This window comes from Sus scrofa, chromosome 7 (genome assembly GCF_054392235.1).
Source record: "Sus scrofa isolate SSC_HxYL_T2T_F1_AM1 chromosome 7, Sscrofa_HxYL_maternal_Yorkshire_Landrace_v2.0, whole genome shotgun sequence".
Classification (NCBI taxonomy): Eukaryota; Metazoa; Chordata; class Mammalia; order Artiodactyla; family Suidae; genus Sus; species Sus scrofa.
In genome coordinates, this window is record NC_139389.1 from 104,979,972 (window position 1) to 105,001,500 (window position 21,529).

The window sequence follows — 21,529 nt, forward strand, 5'->3', positions numbered from 1 at the left end:
TTTTGATCTATTAATATTATTTGAGCATGACATGAACTAATTTCCAAAAGGTGCCTGGTGAGCTTTTAACATTGCTCTAATTTCTATGTGAATCCTTGGGTTTTGGATTATGTCCTGGCTATGATGGGTGCTTCACTAAGTTTGACAATCGTTACTCTTCAACTCACTTCCAAAATTACACCAGGGAAAATTTTCATTGGACTTTCTCTGGCTTCTCTTTCTTGGAGGATAAGAGATTTTGAAAAGTAACCATTCCTAAGAAATGTGTCAATGCTCTTCAATCTGGGACTCAAAGGAATCCACCTTTGAAAGCTTTCTCCTCTCATTTTCAGTATCAAAAGTCTATCTCAACCTTTAATATTCATTGGCAGCAGTCCTTAAACTATAGTCTGGAAGGATCCCATGTTTTTGTAAATAAAATTTTACTAGAACACAGCCATACCCTTTTACTTACAGATTGTTTATGGCTGCTTTCACTCCCAAACTGCAAAGACCCAAGTCCTGCAAGCCTAATATATTTGCTATCTTGTCCTTTAACAAAGTTTGTTGTCCCCTGGTCTTTGGTGTTTGAAGTCTAGTTTCTTTCTGTGCAGATAAAAAATGGCCACACAATCTTTACTCTACTCATATCAAGAGGTGGAGTTTAGTTCCCATTCCATAATGATTCTAGGCTTGGCCATGGCCTGGTCTGGCCAATAAGACATTAGCAAATGTGCCAAGTGCAAAGGCTTGATTGGTGCTTTCCACATTGGGGCTTGCCTTCTTGGAACAAGTCCCTGAGAAACCTCCATCCCATGCTGTGAAGAGCCCAGTCTAGTCTATTGGAAGATAAGAGGCCATGTGGAAAAAAACCAAGGCACTCTAGCCTGTAGCCAGCACTAAGTGTCGGACAGGAGAGAGAGGCCAATGTGGATCACCTACCCATTCTGTCATCAGAGGAATGCAGTTCCATGTGACTCTAAGTGGTAACAGAAGAAACACTCAGTCAATCCACGGAATTTTTTTTTTTTTTTTTTTTTTTTTTTTTTTTTTACTTTTTAGGGCTACACCTGTGGCATATGTAAGTTTCCAGGCTAGGAGTCAAACTGGGGCTACAGCTGCCGGCCTACACCACAGCCACAGCAACACCAGAGCCAGATCTGAGCCACATCTGCAACCTACACTACAGCTCAAAGCAATGCCAGATCGTTAACCCACTGAGTGAGGCCAGGGATCGAACCTGCATCCTCATGGATACTAGTTGGATTTGTTTCTGCTGAGCTACAAAGGGAACTCCAATCCATAGAATCTTTTAAAAAAATTATTTTAAAAAATTAAGCCATTAATTTTTGCAGTGGTTTCTTATGTAACTGATGACTTACATACCTTCTTAGCACTTTGACTCCAGGCCTGAACTTTGCTTAAGTCATACGACACAGCAATGATGAACAACGTAAATTGCCTTTTCTTTTCATATCAAAGTCAGCTATATGCAAGGTAACTGAGGCAAAAGGTAAATATGGTTCTGACAAGTCTTTTTACATCCCATGGCGCAAACCCTTTTCTGTCTATGTATCTTGTACAGTTTGGAGGAATGGAGCGGGTACAAGTAAGACAGTAAATGTTGGTAACTGCTTTTAAACTTTGTATAAAATGAATGGTTCTACTGCTTAACCTAATGCAGTCAATTCCCTATTATCCATAATGGAAGGCTGTGCTAGCATTTTTGAACTGAATTTAGTATAATACACTTTCATTTCCTGGAATGATGGAAGAGAGGTACTCATTGGCTTGCAAGAAATTCCAGGTCTGGCACTAAATAGCTGTCTTGAGTAAGTCATTAATTTCCTTAAGACTTGAGTTACCTTATTTATAAAAATGGAATTATTAATACTGTCTTGCATAGTTGTGAGAATTCACTGACATTCAGTTATACAAAAGGATGGCCTGATGTAGTGCCTGTAACCATGGAGATTAGAGACAGCATAGTGTCATGGTTATGTATATAGGTTCTTGACCTAAATTGTCTGGGTTTGAATCCCAGCTCTGGCTATGTAATTAGGCAAATTACTTAAACTCTCTATGTCTGTAAAATGGGGATAACAGCAGCAATTATCTTACACAGTTGTTGTGAGGCTTAAGGAAACACTCATGAAGGGCTTAGCATGGTGGCTGAAGTATGAGTGAACTAAATTGATGAGAGCTTAATCATCAGCCCAATTATTAGCAGTACATGATAGAGGCCTTGTCTTTATCTCCTTATCATCCATGTCAAAGCTAGGCCTCAAATTGATCATTTAGATGGAAGATAACAGGAGAAAAAGAATATATATATACATGTATATATATAAAACTGGGTAACTTTGTTGTACAGCAGAAAACTGGCACAACATTGTAAATCAGCTATACTTAAAGAATTTGTTAAAAAAGAAAACTGATGATTTAGATTTTTCCTTCCTCTTTCTATTCTGTTAGAGGTGTAACCCTAGGAAGTTGGCAATTAAGTAAGGAGATATTTATTTAACCATCCCCAAAATAAGGTGGAAAAAAAAAAGATTGTAAAGATTCATTGACAAATGCAACACATTTTTGTTGAATGCCAATACTGAGCTAGGCACAGTTAGATACACTATTATCTCATTTTTCTTATCTAGCATCAAGGGAGAGATTATTATCTATTTTGATGGCATCATTAACATTTTTAGTTTGTAATGATATTCCTTAGAAAATATGGTTTTACAGTGGTATGTTTTCCAAGTTGCTACACAGCATCTCCGTGATCTAATTGCTGTTTAGATCCAGGCATGCAATGTGACATTAGGATCAAAGTAGAAAGGAAACAAGATAAAGTAAGGTTCATAAGGAAAACATCCTATAAAGATTAACATGTCCTGGGTGTAAAATGCACATATAATTGACAAAATAATCAATGAAAATGTTCAATGTCAAAACCAGTAATAAGAAACTCCTCTTTAAATGAGCATTTCAGATATGGAATTAAAACAGGACTCAATTCTGTGATTGCACTTGCAAATCTACAAACTGGAAAGAAAGATCATTCTGTTTTCCTCTGACTGTCAATCATTTAATGATTACAGTAAGTACAAAGTTCTTTTATGACTGTTAATGACTGGCTTACATTTGAAGTACTCAGTTCAGCTCTCTTCCTTTCTCCCTTTCCACCTGCAAAAAAAAAGAATATGGGAGTTCCCGCTGTGGCCCCTTGGGTTAAGGATCCGGCATTGTCTCTGCAGAGGTGTGGGTTCAATCCCTGTCCTGGTGCAGTGGCTGGGCGTTGCTTCAGTTGTGGCAGAGGCCACAGCTGTGATTTGGATTTGTTCACTGGCCTGGGAACTTCCATATGCTGTGGGGAGGGGAAAGAAAGAAAATAAAGAGAGAAAGAAAGACACAGACAGACAGTCAGGGAAACATTCAGAAACAGGACCTAGTGTTTACTATAACTTGATTCATTAGACACAGCAATGCTGTTTTATAATATAGGTTATTGCAGCACCATCAAATGCATCAGGTAACCAGATCAAGTGCTTTGGAGTCTATAAATATCAACATCAGGCCAGAGTCTATGGCTGTTAAGAACTTGGTTCTTTTTTTCTTTTTTTGGCAAGTTCAATGATATATTCTTTATTTAGCATCAATTATCACCAACATCCCTCAAGCAGCACCCTCCTTTCTCGACCCATCAAGCACAGGAAAGTCCGGAGGGGAATGAAAAGGCTTGTTAGGCTGCAAATGTTCATTCACTCTTCAGAAGTTTGTAAAGCAAACTAAGAGCTCTGAAATTGTCTGTTTACAGTGTTCCTATTTATTCTACTCTGCCTTTTCAAATATGATCAAATAAGTAAATTAGCATGTCAACAAAATTTATGTCTCCCTACTATCTCTTTCTCAGAACAGAATTCCTTAAAATACTATTATCATTTTGTGTCAATTGCCCTTCTGGATGTGAGTTCCAAGATTTTCAGGAGTTCCCATTGTAGCTCAGTGGTAACAAACCTGACTATTATCCATGCGGATGTGGGTTCAATCCCTGGCCTCACTCAGTGGGTTAAGGCTCCAGTGTTGCCATGAGCTGTGGTGTAGATCACAGATGTGGCTTGGATCCCATGTTGCTGTGGCTGTGGCGTAGGCCTGCAGCTGCAGCTCCAATTTGACCCCTAGCTTCAGAACTTCCACATGCTCTGGGTGTGGCCCTAAAAGGACAAAAAAAAAAAAAAAAAAAAAAAAAAAATTCTGATAAAAAAGACACAACAAAAGGGGCTAACTCCAAGACAGCAACCACATGTAAACCAACTGTAACTGTAAACTGTATTCCAGGTGAGTGATAAAGAGCTTCACCACTCAACCTACTACTTCTAGGTGATATCAGAAAAATACATTAACATCAAGATCACCAACAAATCTCCCCACATTTCAGGCGAGCTATTCAGCTTAAGAGTGACTATATTTTATTTATATTTGCATGTTCGGCACCTAGCACACAGAAGGCACTCATTTGTTGAGGGGAGGGAAAAACTCTCATCCATCTAGAGACCAATTGCCACTAAAACAGATTTGAATAAAAGCTTTATTGGCTTCACATGAAATTACATGAACTCTATTTCCCCTTATGAGAACCTGAGGTTGTTTCATTTTTATAAATTGCTTATTTACACAACAAAAACAATGTCCAACGTCAAAAAAAAAAAAACATACTTCTCTCCATTCGAACTACTGGAATTTGTCTTCATGAGAACTCATCTGACTGAATACTAGGTCTTCCTCAGATTATTCTGTGTAATCTCTCAGTTTTGCATGATACTTGCAATACCCTTCAGCTGTCAATCAGTTCTTCTGGTCTTTATTTAAGGCCCAAAGAGAGAAGATCCTGGAAGCGGACTGAGATAAAAAGGATAGTTTTGTCTATGTTCATGTAGTGGATACATTCAAGACATATATGAGAAACAGAAAGGGCACCTACCTCTGCGACAATGTCTTTGATCTGGGTTAAGTGAGTTTACGTCTCCTGAACCTTGATTTTTCTCATCTCTAAGATAGATCCAACTCAGAAGCTTTTAGCTCCAATGCTCTAAAGTTGGTTTTCATTCAATAGATGTACAAACTGACATGCTCCACTAATACGTTTTGCTGGAAGTTGGTCAGTCCTTAGCAAATCAGAAGCCAAAGAATGCTACTTCTTATTCCACATCTCTACGTGAGGTAGAAGCTAATGAGAGGTGAGGCTCTGAAAAGGCCCAAGTGAAATTCTCATTTTTGGCTGGAGTGATGCCTATAGGTGGTTTAATCATTTGAAGCATGCCTCGGTGTAAATGGCAGAGAGCATTTTTGTCTGACATTGCACACTGGAATCACCCGGTGAACTCTGTGGTACCGCTGCCGAGTCCCACACCCAGAGATTCTATTAATTGGTCTCGGTGCAGCCTGGGCATCAGGATTTTTATAAGTTCCTCCAGTGATTCTAACCTGAGAGAAAGGTGACTATTGGCATCGAGCAGTGATTCTCAAACGTTAGTATCTGTCACCTGGAGGGATTATTAAAACAGATTGCTGGGTGCCTTACACAATTTCTGATTCAGTAAGTCGAGGCTGAAGCCCAAGAGTTTGCTTTGCTAACAAGTTCCCAGGTAACCTCACTTTGTCCAGTGACCTCACTTTGAGAACCACAGCCAATGAGAAACTATTATAGGTGGTGGCACCTGAACTCCTGAGTTTAAATCCTGATTCTATTATTACCACCTATGTAATCTTAGGAAAGCAATTTATTCTCTTTTCCTTAGTGTCTTCTTAACAATACTTAGACCTCAGACATGAACACAGTGTTACCAACCAAGGTTTAGTTCAGTCCATGGCTAAGAATGCAATTTATTCTCTTTTCCTTAGTGTCTTTTTAACAATACTTAGACCTCAGGCATGAACACAGTGTTACCAACCAAGGTTTAGTTCAGTCCATGGCTAAGAATGCAGTCACATGTATTAATTTCCTTTTTCCATTACACATGGCTAGATGGTGTGATTAAGTTACATCAACAGCACTGCTTAACACTTGGCAGGAAAAGAAAACAGAGATAACTGAAGCAAACAATTAGTCTTACTAGAAATGATACTGGATGATAAATACTGAGAAGTCTTTCAAGTATATGGTCATACAAATATTTTCATTCATGTTTTAAAACTTTGAACATAGTAATTTAGGTGGGAGGAATTTTAGATACAATTGATAAAGTGCCAGAAATATTAGATTCAAAGTATAAAGAGCATGAATTCTTTTGACGACCTACAATGGACACCAATACTCCATCTATGACAGTAATTTAGCTCTCCAGAGAATCAGAAATAAGAATATAATTGCAGTAGCAAAATGTCTAAACCATGAATATACTGACCTTCAAATGCTTTAATTCCAGAGGAAAAAACCTAAATTTACTAAAGTTCATCGGAATCCCAATTATCAACCAAAGCAAAAAAACCCATCTACCAACGATGAGCTGGCATGGGTGTTTTTATTTACATCTAACAACAAACAAAAAACCAAAGAGCTTTCCTTCCTGCCTGCCATGTGCTTCATTTTGTGTGTGTCAAGGCCCTCTCAGGAGTTAATGCTGAAACCCTGAGGGGAAGAGAAGCAGGCCCATTATAGACGCTGATGGACATTCCTTCAGATACAGGGAGGGCACTAGAGGTTGGGCCTCCACAGTGGGCTGGTTGAGGTGAGAACTGGAACACTGTCAGGGTTTCTTTGTGGACTCTATGAAGGCAGTTATCTAAGTGAGTCTCAGAGGTATTGAACCAATAGAGGGTCTGAAGGCAGAAATCCTAATATGAGTGTTTAAAGCAAATTTCTTCTTATACCAATAGGGGACCCAGAGGCAAGCCCTTACTGGGGTTTTTATTTTTTAAAGACTTCCCTTTCCACTATGGCCTGATGCCACCATATGACAGCTTTCCTTTTCTGAATTCTTAAAAATGTGCCTGCACGTCTTTTGTTTTTGTCACTGCATCATATTCTGAATAGTACCGTTTCTTTTCATTATTGTTCTCAACTATTACTTAACCTGATGATATTATCTTAACTTCTCATCTATACGTGGATGCTGTTAATTAGATGGTGAGCTCCTCAAGGGTCCTTAACTCGTTCCCTTCCTCTGTGGAACTTTCTCAAGTGCCTCCATTCTTAGTAACTGCTCCATTCTGCCATGTGCAATATAAATTTCACACCAACTTACATTGCCCTGCCTGTGCAGGTAATCCTATATTATCTTATTTTAGATGTATAAGGGTTCTCTTCCCAACTGGAACCATAAAACAAAACAAAACAAACAAACACAACCCTCTTTGAGATGGAGGCTATGTATTTTGCTTCTTTGTATTAAGTCTTAACAAAGCTGAGGTCCAATCAACATGTGTAAAATTCTTACCATGCTAAAAATTGCACACAACTGACTGCCTGAGGGAAAGTCTTCAAACTCTCGATACCAAGATTATACAAAGCCTATAGTCTGATCAGTGTATTTAGAGGATGGAAATGATTTTCTTTCTTTTTCTTTTTCTTTTTTTTTTTTTTTTTTTTTTTTTTTTTTTTTTTTTGTCTTTTTGTCTTTTTGCCTTTTCTAGGGCTGCTCCTGTGGCATACGAAGATTCCCAGGCTAGGGGTCTAATCGGAGCTGTAGCCACCGGCCTACACCAGAGCCACAGCAATGCGGGATCCGAGCCATGTCTGCAACCTACACCACAGCTCATGGCAACGCCAGATCGTCAACGCACTGAGCGGGGCCAGGGATCGAACCCGCAACCTCATGGTTCCTAGTCGGATTTGTTAACCGCTAGGCCACAACGGGAACTCCTGGAAATGATTTTCTTAAAGCCAGAAAACTAGCCTTGGTTCAGCTTTCCTTAGTGCTTTAAAACCAACCTTCAGAACCCCATGAGCAGGAGGGTTCCCACCTCATTAACATTCTTGATATTCTCTAACATCCATTCATCCATAACCTTTTCCCATCAAACAGCCACCAAACTTCCCTACCCCTAAAACAAACAAAGCTCCGTCCCTTTCCCTGTAAAATGGTTTCTTCATTAAAAGCCACAACCAGTGTTTAGTGCCTTTCCAAAAAAATTAGCAATCCAAACGCTTGTAACTTAATTGAATGGAAGCAGCGCTGATTTCATACCCATCCCGCTGGGGAGCAGCAGTCCCTTCTCTTAGATTTTACCTGTTAACAGAAAAAGGAAAGACTGATAGATAGCCTGAGGTGCCATCTTGGAGACACTATTCTGTTTCTTCTTAGAGTTCTTTCACTGGGTTGGTTTGGCCATAGCTCTCACCACAATCATTCCAGCTGATCCTTTAACAGACTGTGAGGTACCAAAACAGCCACTAGGGTAGCCTAGAGACTAGTAAGATTTATCTTTACATCTCCCAAGTTTTTTAAACAGATTGACTTGTGCAAAGCTGGATTATGGCATTTTACCTCAACTTCACCAAAATTATCATTAGGAGAAGAAATATCATTCCAAGAGTTTTAATTAGTTGCTTCTGTTTGCTTTCTTTAAATGATCCAGATTGGGCAGTCTCTTTTAAGGCTTGTTCTCTCACTCCCTTTACGTATTGAATTCTTCAATTAAGATTATCTTTTAACCCACGTTGGAAGCCCAGGGACCAGAGCTGCTTTCCACCTCTTTAATTCTCCATAAGGCATTACTATTATATGATCATATATGCATATGTATTTATATATATTTGCTTTTGAAAAAAAAATAGAAATGCTCTTCTCATTTGCCTTCATTTGATACAAAGTAGGCACCCAAGTAGGTACTTAGAAATTAAATAAAGGCCACAGAAACTTCCCAAGGAAGATTATTGAAAAGAAAAATCCTTACTTTCTCTTATGGCTGGCCTTTGACACATGCCAGCTAAGAAAAGAAAGAATCACCCATGGTGATGAGAAGACTGGGCCTTTTCCTCTTTGGGTTATAGCTGAACTTCTGGCGGTCCTACTAACATAAATAACTCTTCATTTGTTCCAAGCAAGTCCTTTCTTCAGTTTTCCTTCAAACAATGCCTTTACTCTCCCACCAAAGATTTCAAACAGCAAGGTTCTGGTTGGGTAACAGTCTCTTTAAATCATGAGTTGGCCATGTGGGGAAGGGAAAGTTATGGGAGAACGGCAGGGGAGGAAGGTCAGAGAAAGGGATGTGTGTTCTTCTTTGGGAGCACTGGAAGAAAGCGAGCTTTTCAAGGTTGATGGCGGTATCTCATGAAGGCCCAGGCTGCTACCATGATGAGGGCAAACACTGGCACCAGCACCACAGTTATGGGAATACCACTTGGTTCCCCATCACCTTGATGTCCCACAGGCCCATTCTGCACCTGTGACTGGAAGGGAGAGAAAACTGTTAACACTAGTGACCAATGTGTGTTTATCACATCTGAAATGTCCAGGCTGACACATTACCTGGGTCTGTAGCCTTTATACCACCCGAAGCTATAAAGCCCAAGTACTACTGAGCAGAAGGAGTCCTCTCTGTTTGTCCTGAGTTGATACATCAATGTCACCAATTCTTTGGAAATAAAATAAGTCTGATGGGGAGGCATTTAACCTTGCTGTGCTACTGACTGAAAGAGGCCCCTGAGGGTAAGTCGGATAACCTCTTTTCATTTCTGTACTGTTTCTACCAAGCTCCATGTATATCGTGCTATGGAGATATGAGATGAAAATGAAGATATGAGACAAAGCCTATTGGTCCTACAGGGAACCTGTGGAAGTTACTGGGCAGTGGCAGGAGGTATCTGCCTTTCTAGAAATGCTTACTGAAAAAGATTGCCAGTCGTAAGAGTGCAAGAAGAGCAGAGCTGAGCAATGTTGACACAGGTGCAATGTCATTATTTAGGAATACTTTCCAATTTCCAAAAGGTACCCACTCCCTCCTAAGATAAGGTCCTGTCCTTCATTCCCTATTTTGTTTTTTGTTTTGTTTTGTTTTGTTTTTTGTCTTTTGTCTTTATAGGGCCACACCCGTGGCATATGGAGGTTCCTAGGTAGGGAGGGGTCTAATCAGAACTGTTGTTGCCGGCCTATGCTAGAGCCACAGCAACGCCAGATCCGAGCTGCATCTGCGACCTACACCACAGCTCATGGCAATGCTGGATCCTTAACCCACTGAGCAAGGCCAGGGATCGAACTGGCAACCTCACGGTTCCTAGTGGGATTCCATTCCTGCTATGCCACAATGGAAACTCTCCATTCCCTATTTTATAATACTAGGCAAAGATAAGGATGAAATCTATATGGAATGGAGGTAAAAGAGTCTAAGATAAATAAGTAAGAATAAATCATATCACAGTGATTATAATTTTCCATTGCCTAAAGCATTCCCTTTTGAGGTTGGTGATCTTTTTTCATTTCAGTCAATTTTTTTAAAAGGTGGCCTTTCTTAACATTAACTTTTCCTCTTCTTTTTCTTTTCCTTTTTTGGCTGCCCCTGTGGCATAAAGAAGCTCCCAGGCCAGGGATCAAATCTGAGCTGGAGCTGTGATTTATGCCACAGCTCCAGCAATGCCAGGTCCTTAACCCACTGCCCCAGGCTGGGGATCAGAATGGTGCCTCCAGAGAGACAAGCAGATCATTAACCCACTGCACCTCAGCAGGAACTCCAACATTAATTTTTTTCAACCTTTTGGAAAATTGAAGTATGGTTCATTTATAATGTTGTGTTGGTTTCAGGTGTACAGCAAAGTGATTCAGTTATATATTTTCTTTTTCAGATTCTTTCCCATTATAGGTTACTACGAGATATTGAATATATAGTTTCCTGTGCTATAGAGTAGGCTCTTGTTGTTTATCGCTTATATATAGAAGTGTATATATGTTCATCCCAAACTCCTAATTTATCCCCACCCCTGGTCCCCTCTTTGGAAACTATAAATTTGTTTTCTATGTCTGTGAATTTATGTCTGTTTTGTAAATAAGTTCATTTGCTTAATTTAACATTTTTTAATCTCTTTTTAAAGTTGTATTGAAGTATAGTTACAAGGTTGTGACAATTTCCACTGTAGAACAAAGTGACCCACTCATACATATACACATATCCATTCTCTCTTGGACTCTATTCTGACATCGATAATCACAGAATATTGGGTAGAGTTCCCTGTGCCATGCAGCAGGTCTCTGTTGGCCTATCGTTCCAAAGAGCTCAACGTGCATATGCCAATCCCAAATCCCCAGTCCATCCCTCCCCCCACCCCCAACATGTCCCTTTGGTAACCACAGGTTTTTCAAAGTCTGCAAGTCTGCTTCTGTTCTGCAAATCAATTCATTTGTTTCAATTTTTTTTTAGACTCCACACATAAGTGATATCATATGATACTTGTCTTTCTCTGTCTTACTTCCTTTAATGTGATAATCTTCAGGTCCTTCCATGTTGCTGCAAATGGCAATATTTCAGTGTTTTTATGGCTGATATTTCTTTATATATCTATACACCACATCTTCTTTATTCATCTGTTGGTGGACACTTAGGTTATTTCCATGTCTTGGCAACTGTAAACAGTGCTGTTATGAACATCACGGTACATGTATCTTTTTGAATTAGATTAATGCTAACTTTAAAGAGCCAGCTTGCACCAACTGTGGTGCCAGTGTGTTTTCGTTGGATGTATTATCCTCATTACAATCCACAAAACTCTGACTCCTCAATGTGAAAGACAAGACTGAACAAACTACCTTTTCTATCCCCTGTCTGATCTCTACATCATTCATTTGCTGATGAGATGTCCTGAGAGAACATGCTCAATAAAGACAGTTTTTTGGGCTGGACCAAGTCCTTGACCAGAAGAATAGTGACACAGCTTTGAAGTTATTTATGGATGTTTCCTAAAAAAACAAAAATCAACTTTGGACATCATTTCCCACATGCCTTCAAAAAGATCTCTAATCATATCTAAAGTGTCTGCTTATATCTGCTTGCGTTTATCTATTGCATAAATTCTTCCCTGCTTTAGAAACAAAGAAGGGAGTGGGATCAAGATGGCAGAGGAGTAAGATGTGGTGCTCACCTTGCCCACAAATGCACCAAAAAACACCATCTACATGTAGAATGATTCACACAGAACACCTACTGAACGCAGGAGACCGTAAACCTCCAAAAAGGACAAGAAACCCTCCATATAACTGGGTAGAGGAAAATGGGGGAAAAAAAGAGAGAGAGAGAGAGACAAAGGAATCAGGATGGGACCAGCGCTCCTGAGAGGGAGCTGTGAAAGAGGAAAGGAACCCACACCCTGGGAAGTCTCCTAACTTATGGGGCAATCAGCTGAAACAGAGTGACCTCAAAGCTTCAGAGAAAAGCACAGCAGCTGGACAGAGGAGGACAAAGCAAAGAGGGGTCTTAAAGACCCTTGGTACCACCTCCCCCAGAAACCACAGCCCTAGACCCTTGGGTGCGAGCTGGGCAGTGAGACTCAGGCTCCAGAGGTCAGTTCTGGGAGAGGACTGGGGTTGGTGGTGTGGAGCTAGGGAGTGGTGCACCGAGGTCTGGGGGAGTGGAGTGTCACAGCCAAGGGAACATGGGAGGAGGTCTGTGCTCTTAGGAGAAGCAAGCCACGGTTGTTGGAGAGGGCAAGGTGGGGAAGGGGCGAACCGCCAAAGAAATATCTTTCTCTGCACACGGGTAGACTCCTAGAAGGCGGGGCTATGGGCAGCAAGCTGCATCTCACATGGGCTATGGTCAGTGGCCCCTCCTGCATAGACTAAGTGTATGGGGGCACTTCTTGCATGGACTATAGGTGGCGTGGGCAAACCACTGCAGGTATCTCTGACTCCAGAGGTAGGTGTGGCCTGCCATCACTAGGAGTCCATGAAGAGGCACCACCTGCAGCCCCAATCATCTCAGAGGTCAGCACACAGGAGGGGACTGCAACCAAGCACCACCCGTTGTTGCTCTCACTCTCCTGGGAACACATACACCCTACTGTTGCCACTGCCAAATACTCTAGGCACCTGTCTGAAGCTCACTGCCACTTCCCAAGGCCCTGAAACTAGGAGCAGCCTGCACCACCTTCCTGTGGGTCCTTGCTGCTGTCAAGGGTCCAGCAACCAGGCACTGGCGACTATCCTTGCCCACTGCCTCCATCTCCCTTGAAGTACACGGAGCACCCTATCAAGGGGATAACAACCTGCACAAACTGAGGAAAGAGACACCAAAGCAGCCCTCATGCCACCCCCCCCAAATCTATATCTATATCTACATCTGTATCTATAGAAAGCCCTCATAAAATACCCAGGGTCGCTCTCACATATAATTAGGCCTCCAAAACTACAGTAGCTGTTTTCCCTAAAACAGCTTAAGAAAAATACCTTTTCTTAAGATTTGTCACAGATTAAGAAAAATTCAAGAAAAATGAAGAACCATTCCCAGTTAAAAGAACTAGAAAATCCACTTGAAGAAGCAAATAATAAAACAGACTTCTGTAATCTAAGAGACACAGAGTTCAAAGAGGAGATAGTGAAAATACTGAAGGAATTAAGGGTGAATATGAGGGAATTAAGAGCAGATATGAACAGTTATGCAGATTACTTTAGAAAGGAACTAGAAAATATAAGGAGGAGCCAAGATAAATTGAAAAATTTATGTGCAGAGATGCAACCTGAGTTAAAGGCACTGAAGAGCAGAATGAATAAAGCAGAGGGACAAATTAGTGACTTGGAAGATAGACTAATGGAAATCACCCAAATCAGGACAGCAGACAGAAACCAAATGAAAAAACATGAAAGCAATATGAGAGATCTATTGGATAATATAAAGTGGGCCAGTCTATGCATAAAGGGATTCCAGGAGGTGAAGCAAAAGAAAAAGGTATTGAAAATATATTTGAAGATATTATGACTGAAAACTTTCTAAATCTAAAGGAAATATATTAAGATACAGGAAGCCACACAAGGTCCCAAACAAACTGAAACCAAACAGGCCCACACCAAGACGTATAAATAATAAAAATGGCAAAAGTTAAAGATAAGGAGAGGATTCTAAAGGCAGCAAGAGAAAAACAAAGAGTTAATTATAAGGGAACCCTCATAACACTATCAGCTGATTTCTCTACAGAAACACTATGGGCCAGAAGAAAGTGGTAAGATATATTCAATGTTCTAAAAGGGAAAAATTTGCAGCCTAGGATATTCTACCCAGCAAGAATATCATTTAAAATAGAAGGAGAAATAAAGAATTTTTCCAACAAACTAAAACTAAAAGAGTATAGCAAAACTAAATACTGAAAGGTCTCCTCTAAATAGGTAAGAAGTACAAAGAAATAGGATGGGGGAAATCATGATTGGAAAGTAATCACTTAAATAAGCCAGTATACAGACCTAAAAGGAAAAAAAAAACCCAAAAACCTACTGTAAAAGTGACGATAAACACAAGGAACAGCAAAGGGACAAATATTGTCAGTGGACTGAATGCTCCAATCAAAAGATATAGACTGGCATGGAGTTCCCGACATGGCTCAGTGGTTAACAAATCTAACTGGCATCCATGAGAATGCACGTTCGATCCCTGGACTTGTTCAGTGGGTTAAGGATCCAGTGTTGCCATGAGATGTGGTATAGGTTGCAGATGTGACTCGATCCTGTGTTGCTGTGGCTGTGGTGTAGCCCAGCAGCTAGAACTCCGAATGGATCCCTAGCCTGAGAACCTCCATATGCTGAGGGTACAGCCCTAAAGACCAAAAAAAAAAAAAAAAAAAAAAAGACACATACTGCCAGACTGGATTAAAAAAGACCCTACAATATGCTGCCTACATAGGGCAAAGGACACAAATAAATTGAAAGTGAGGGGACGGAAAAAGATATTACCTGCCAATGGAAAAGATAGGAGAACAGGAGGTGTAATAGTTACATCAGACAAAATAGACTTTAAAGCAAAAGCCATCAAGAAAAGACAGAAGGACACTATTTAATGATAAAAGAATTAATTCAACAAGAGGATAGTACACTCATCAATATATATGACCCTAATATAGGAGCACCCAAATACATACAACAAATAGAACAGACATAAAAAGAGAAACTGATGGGAACACAATAACAGAAACTGATGGGAACACAACAATAATTGAACACCCGACTTATATCAATGGACAAATCCTCTAGACAGAAAATTAATAAGGCAACAGAGATCCTAAATGACGCAATAGAAAAGGTAGATTTAATTGACATTTTTCGGGATATTACATTCAAAAATATCAGAATATACATTCTTTTCAAGTGCACATAGAACATTCTCAAGGACTGACCACATACTGAAGCACAAAACTAATGTCAAAAGGAGTTCCCATAGTGGTGCAGGGGAAATGAGTGCAACTAGGAACCATGAGGTTGCAGGTTCGATCCCTGGCCTCATTCAGTGGGTTAAGGATCTGGTGTTGCCTTGAGCTGTGGTGTAGGCTGCAGACACAGCTCAGATCCTGCATTGCTGGAACTGTGCTGTAGGCTGGCAGCTATAGCTCCGATTTTACCCCTAGCCTGGGAACCTCCATATGCCACTAGTGGGGCCCTAAAAAGCAAGAAACAAAAACAAAAACAAAACACCACATCTAATCTCAACAAATTTAAGAGTATAGAAATTATTTCAGGTATCTCTTCTGATTGCAATGGCATGAAACTAGAAATTAACCACAGGAAAAGAAATGAGAAAAAACTGACTACATGAAGACTAAACAACATGCTACTAAAAAACCAGTGGGTCAACGAGGAAATCAAAATGGAAATTCAAAAACACCTCAAGACAAATGATAATGAAAACAAAACCATTCAAAAATCTATGGGATGCTGCAAAAGCAATGCTTAGAGGGAAGTTCATAACAAAACAGGCCTTCCTCAAGAAGAAAAATCTCAAATCGACAATGGAACTACCCACCAAAATGAGTTAGACATAGAAGAACAAACAAAACCTAAACTCAGCAGAGGAAGGAAATCATAAAGATCAGAGAGAAAATCAATAAAATAGATTCAAAAAACAATAGAAAAAAATCAATAAAACCAAGAGCTGTTTCTTTGAAAGGGTAAACAAAATTGATGAACCTCTGGCCAGACTCGCTAAGAGAAGAGAAAGAACTCAAAAGAAGAAATGAAAAAGGAGAAATCTTAATGGATACTGCAGAAATACAAAAATTCGTAAGAGAATACTATGAACAATTAATTATATACCAACAAATTTGACAACCTAGAAGAAAGAGACAACTTTCTAGAGACGTACAGCCCGCCAAAACTGAATCAAGGAGAAATAGACCAAACGAATAGACTGATAACTAGAAATGAAATTCAATATGTAATAAAAACACTCCTCAAACAAAGTCCAGGACCAGATGGCTTCCTGGGTGAATTATACCAAAAATACAAAGAAGAACTTATACCCAACCTTCTTTAACTTTTCCAAAAGGCTGAAGAAGAAGGAACACTCCCAAAGACATTCTATAAAGCCACTACCACCCTAATACCAAAACAAGACAAAGATACTACCAAAAAAGAAAATTATAGGCTAATACCTTGATGAATATAGACACAAAAATTCTCAACAAAATTTTAGCCAACTGAATCTAACAACATATAAAAAAGGTCATACATCATGACCAAGTGAGATTCATCCCAGGTCCACAAGGATGGTTCAACATACACAAATCGATTGTCACACACCACATTAACCATATGATCAATAGATGCAGAAAAACTATTTGATAAAATCCAACATACATTCATGATCAAAATTCTCACCAAAGTGGAATACAGCTCCACATAATAAAAGCCATTTACAACAAACACACAGCCAATATAATACTCAACGGAGAAAAGCTGAGAGCCTTCCTGCTAATATCTGAAACAAGACAAGTATACTCACTCTTACCACTTTAATTCAACATAGTATTGGAAGTCCTAGCCACAGCAATCAGACAAACAAAAGAAATAAAAGGTATCCACATTGGAAGGGAAGAGGTAAAACTGTAACTCTATGCAGATGACATGATACCATATATAGAAAACTCCGCTCAAAAACTACTGGAACTGATCAACAAATTCAACAAAGTAGCAGAATATAAGATTAACATTCAGAAATCAGTGGCATTTCTGTATACTAACAATGAAATAATAGAAAAGGAATATAAAAATGTAATATCTTTTAAAAACTGCACCCCCCCCAAAATTAAATTCTTAGGAATAAACCTGCTCAAGGAGGTGAAAGGACTTATATGCTGAGAAGTATAAAATATTAATCAAGGACATTAAAGAGCATTCAAAGAAAAGGAAAGGCATTCCATGCTTCTAGACTGGAAGAATTATTTATTTTAAAATGGCCATACTACCCAAAGCAATTTACAGACTCAATGTGACCACTATCAAATTATCCATGACATTTTTCACAGAACAAGAACAAACAATCCATAACTTTATAACCATAAAAGACCCAGAAGTGCCAAAGCAATCATGAACAACAAAAAAGAAGCAGGCAGCATAACTCTCCCAGACTTTAGACAATATTACAAAGCTACAGTAGGCGAGACAGTTTGGTACTGGTACCAAAACAGACATACAGACCAATGGAATAGAATAGAGAACCCAGAAATAAACCCAGACACCTATGGTCAATTAGTCTTCAGCAAAGGAGGGAAAAATATAAAATGAGAAACAGTCTTTTCAGCAAGTAGTGCTGGGAGAACTGGACAGCTGCATGTAAATCAACGAAACTAGAACACACTTTCACACCATGAACAAAAATAACTCAAAATGGCTTAAAGACTTAAACATAAGACAGGACACCATAAAACTCATAGAAGAGAACACAGACATTCTCTGAAATCAACCGAACGAATGTTTTTTTAGGTCAGTTTCTGAAAGCAATAGTTAAAACAAAAATAAACCAATGGACCTAATCAAGCTTATAAGCTTTTACATAGCAAAGGAAACCATTAAAAAAAAGAAAAAAAAAGGCAACCTACGGAAAGGAAAAAATAGCTTCAAATGATGAAACTGACAAGGGCTTAATCTCCAAAATATACAAACAACTCATAAACTCAAACACCCAAAAAAACCCAACAACCCAATTGAGAAGTGGGCAGAAGACCTGAAGAGACATTTCTCCAAAGAAGACATATGAATGGCCAACAGGCACAAGAAAAAATGCTCAACATCACTGATTATTAGAGAAATGCAAATCAAAACTACTATGAGGTACCATCCCACATTGGTCAGAATGGCCGTTATTAATAAGTCAACAAATAACAAATGCTGGAGAGAGTCTGGAGAAAAGGGAACCCTCTTTCACAGTTGGTGGGAATGTAAACTGGCACAACCACTATGGAGAACAGTATGGAGGTACCTCAGAAAACTAAATACAGAACTACCATATGTCCCAGCAATCCTGCTCCTGGGCATATATCCAGACAAAACTTTCATTGAAAAAGATGCATACATCCATATGTTCATTGCAGCACTATACACAACAGCCAAGACATGAAAACAACCTAAATGTCCATCAACATATGAACAGATTAAGAAGATGTGGTATATACACAATGGACTATTATTCAGCCACAAGAAAGAACAAAATAATGCCATTTGCAACAACATGGATGGAACCAAAGACCCTCATATTAAGTGAAGTAAGAAAAAGAAAGACAAATTCCACATGATATCACTTATATCTAGAATCTAATATATGGCAGAAATGAACTCATGGACATGGAGAACAGACTTGTGACTGCTGAGGGGGAGGGGGAAGAAGTGGGATGGACTGGGAGTTTGGGGTTAGTAGATGCAAACTATTGCATTTGGAATGGATAAGCAATGAGATCCTGTTGAATAGCACAGGGAACTTTATCTAGTCACTTGTGATGCAACTTGATGGAGGATAAGATGAAAAAAAAGAATGTATATAAATGTATAACTGGGTCAGTCTGCTATATAGCAGACACTGACAGAACACTGTGAATCAACTATAATAAAAAAACTTCTAAAAAACAAAGAGCCAAGGCAGAAGCAGCTGAACACTGTGTCCTATCTTCCTGTTTTCTAATCCATCAAACCCAGATTCTGCTTGCAACCTTAGCTGTTTCCTCAGATATCTTTCATGTTTGCCCTCTCTACCTTTTTTTTTTTAACCATGTCCTATTGAACTCTTCAGCATTTGAAGCCTCACTCAGGAGCTCAGTGAGGCAAAAACAGCATCAATTTAATAGGGAGTAACTTTAAAGTCACAATGAACCTATGTTGTAAATGCACTCCAAAATCCTTCGTGCTCCAGGAGGAATTATGTCTACCCAGTCTTCTCCTCTCATCATCCAAATAATAAAACACTAAGAACTAAGGAGTGGATGCGGGGATAGGTGCTGCCTTGACCTAATTCTGAAGCCCATTTCCTTTTTCTTGGGGTTCCCCTCTGGGTGCTAGAGCTTTGGACAAAAGGGTCCTCGAATTGGTAAGAAAAGGGTTCATGGTGGTGATAGAGAAAAGCATGTATAAAAAACCTACCACCTTTGCACTTAAGAGTTTTATAAATAAGAATGCTCAAGGGCAGACATGTTTCCCTTCCTACTAAGAAACAAAATTGGATTCTGGTTGTACTATTTCCCCCATTTATTTTAATTTGATCATCAGGCTTTATCTTTAGGGTATATTCCCTTGAAGCTAGGACCTGGTTTGCAAAGATACTGTTACGTATTTCCATTAATGATAAGCAGAAGTCTCAGAAGACCCCTGCCTATGCCAGACAAGCTCTTCAAAAGAGTGAGAGTGTGCAGGCAAAAAAGCTACACAAAAAATCTTCACTACTAAAGATTATACCACAGCATTTATGCCCAACTACAAAAGCCTGGTGGCTGCAAATGACACCTACCCTGTGCTGCACTCTCAGGGACACAGTGTAGCCTGCATTACGAAAGAGGTCTACAGCATCCTGGTGCAGCAGGTTCTTTAGGTCCTGGCCATTTACCTGTCAAAAAAGCAGGGAAAAGTAGTAAGAGAGACAGAATGTGAACTTTCATAAATCAAAGACTTACTTTCATGTGACTAAAGATTTAAAAAACAAACTCCTACAGCGCAAATTCCAAGGGCTACGAGAATGGGTAAAGTTACTTAGAACTCAGGGTTACTATTTTCATTTTCAAAGATATGCTTTCCTATACCTGAGGTTACATGGGCCATCTGAAGCTCCTCCTGCTTGTCTTGACACTTGGGATTCCGTTACTGTCTTCGTTTGTCTTCCACAAGCATTAGCCTCCCTCCGAGCATTAGTCTGCTTCCATAAGCTAACAAGGTCTTTCGGGTTACCGCTCTATCCTTCATAGTTCTAATCCCTGGCATTGCCAGCTTCAGCTCTAGAAATATTACTCTAGGAAGCTCTCTCACAATTTAGTTTGAGGTACGTCAAATCTACTAGCCCCTTCTATTGTTCTGGTTCTACTATGAACAATTTCCCTTGATTCCATGGATATTCCTATATTCTTCAAATTTACTAAAATCCTTGTTTCTGTGATGATACAAGCCTTCAGAAAATGTTTCAGTGATGGTGAGTCCTACCACTTAAAGCTGAGAGATGTGTTAACACTTCTTAGTGTCAGGAGTGACACAGGCCACAAGTGATATCTATTCTATGCTGCACTCAGTGGCAGAGCATAGCCCACTTTCTGCAAGATCTATGTATGTTTTATACATGTCAATGGCAGCAATGGCAGCAAGAATATCTAATATATTTGGTAGGTTCTGTGCAATATGCTTTACATATATTCTCTTATCTAACTGAATCCTCACAATAATCCTATGAGGTAGACACTATTTCCAGCTTGTTTTCACAGAGGAAGAAACTGAAGCTTGTTAGCAAGGCTAGGTAATTTGCCCAAAGTCATAATAAGTGGAGAAGCTAGGGCTAGGGTTCCTACATCCTGGAAGGAAGACAAAAGTGCCCTTTGCCTTTTACTTCTCCTTCTGTGCTATTATTCGTCCACCTTGACTCACCAACTATTCTTTTCTCAGCTGAAGCTCAAGCCATTGGCTCATTCAACCTTCTCACCTTCCTTGTCCCAGTCTTCCTTCTCCAAGAGGTTCACAACAGCCCCTCGACTCTATTCCCTGCCAATATCCTTACTGAATTAACCTATCAACACTTTGGCCTTAGAAACTGTCTACCTTTCCAAACATTCTAGCCACCAGCTAGCATGAGGCCCGGACTTCAACATCAGGCATGCTTCGGCTCCAATACCTCAAACTCTTAAAAAACCAACCACACTTTCTGCTTTCTTCACGCCTCCTATGCTACTGTGACTTTCCTCTTTATCCCAATCAAAGCCTTTTACACCTCTGAAGACTTCCTGTTATTTCAACAAAGCACCATTAGAATCCCTTGTCCCCATGATCTTCTGCCATCTTTCTAGTCCTGTGCAACACACCGCAGTTACCTGCCTTGTCACCAGTGAGTTTAAGATTCCTAGATAGACAGTCACACTTTCTACCACAGATCCATGCTACCTGGCTCCCGCTGAATCCTTACAACCCTT

The 21,529-nt window shown here is 39.7% G+C and overlaps 2 protein-coding genes across 4 annotated transcripts in view; both read right to left on the reverse strand.

Moving 5' to 3' along the window:
* COX16 (cytochrome c oxidase assembly factor COX16) overlaps window positions 1-9,004 on the reverse strand; it is a 49,521-nt gene extending 40,517 nt beyond the window's left edge. Inside the window, exon 1 of the mRNA XM_084969631.1 lies at window positions 8,872-9,004. The gene's annotated coding sequence lies outside the window, so the exon portion shown is untranslated. The remainder of the gene's footprint in view (window positions 1-8,871) is intronic.
* Window positions 4,551-21,529, reverse strand: part of SYNJ2BP (synaptojanin 2 binding protein) — a 68,169-nt gene continuing 51,190 nt past the window's right edge. The window contains exons 4-5 of one of the 3 annotated variants that reach the window (XM_021098201.2): window positions 19,873-19,968; window positions 4,551-9,367 (exon numbers count right to left, since the gene is read on the reverse strand). In XM_021098201.2, the coding sequence (XP_020953860.1) occupies window positions 9,227-9,367; window positions 19,873-19,968 (237 nt within the window). In that variant the 3' untranslated portion in view covers window positions 4,551-9,226. 3 annotated transcript variants of the gene reach the window in all.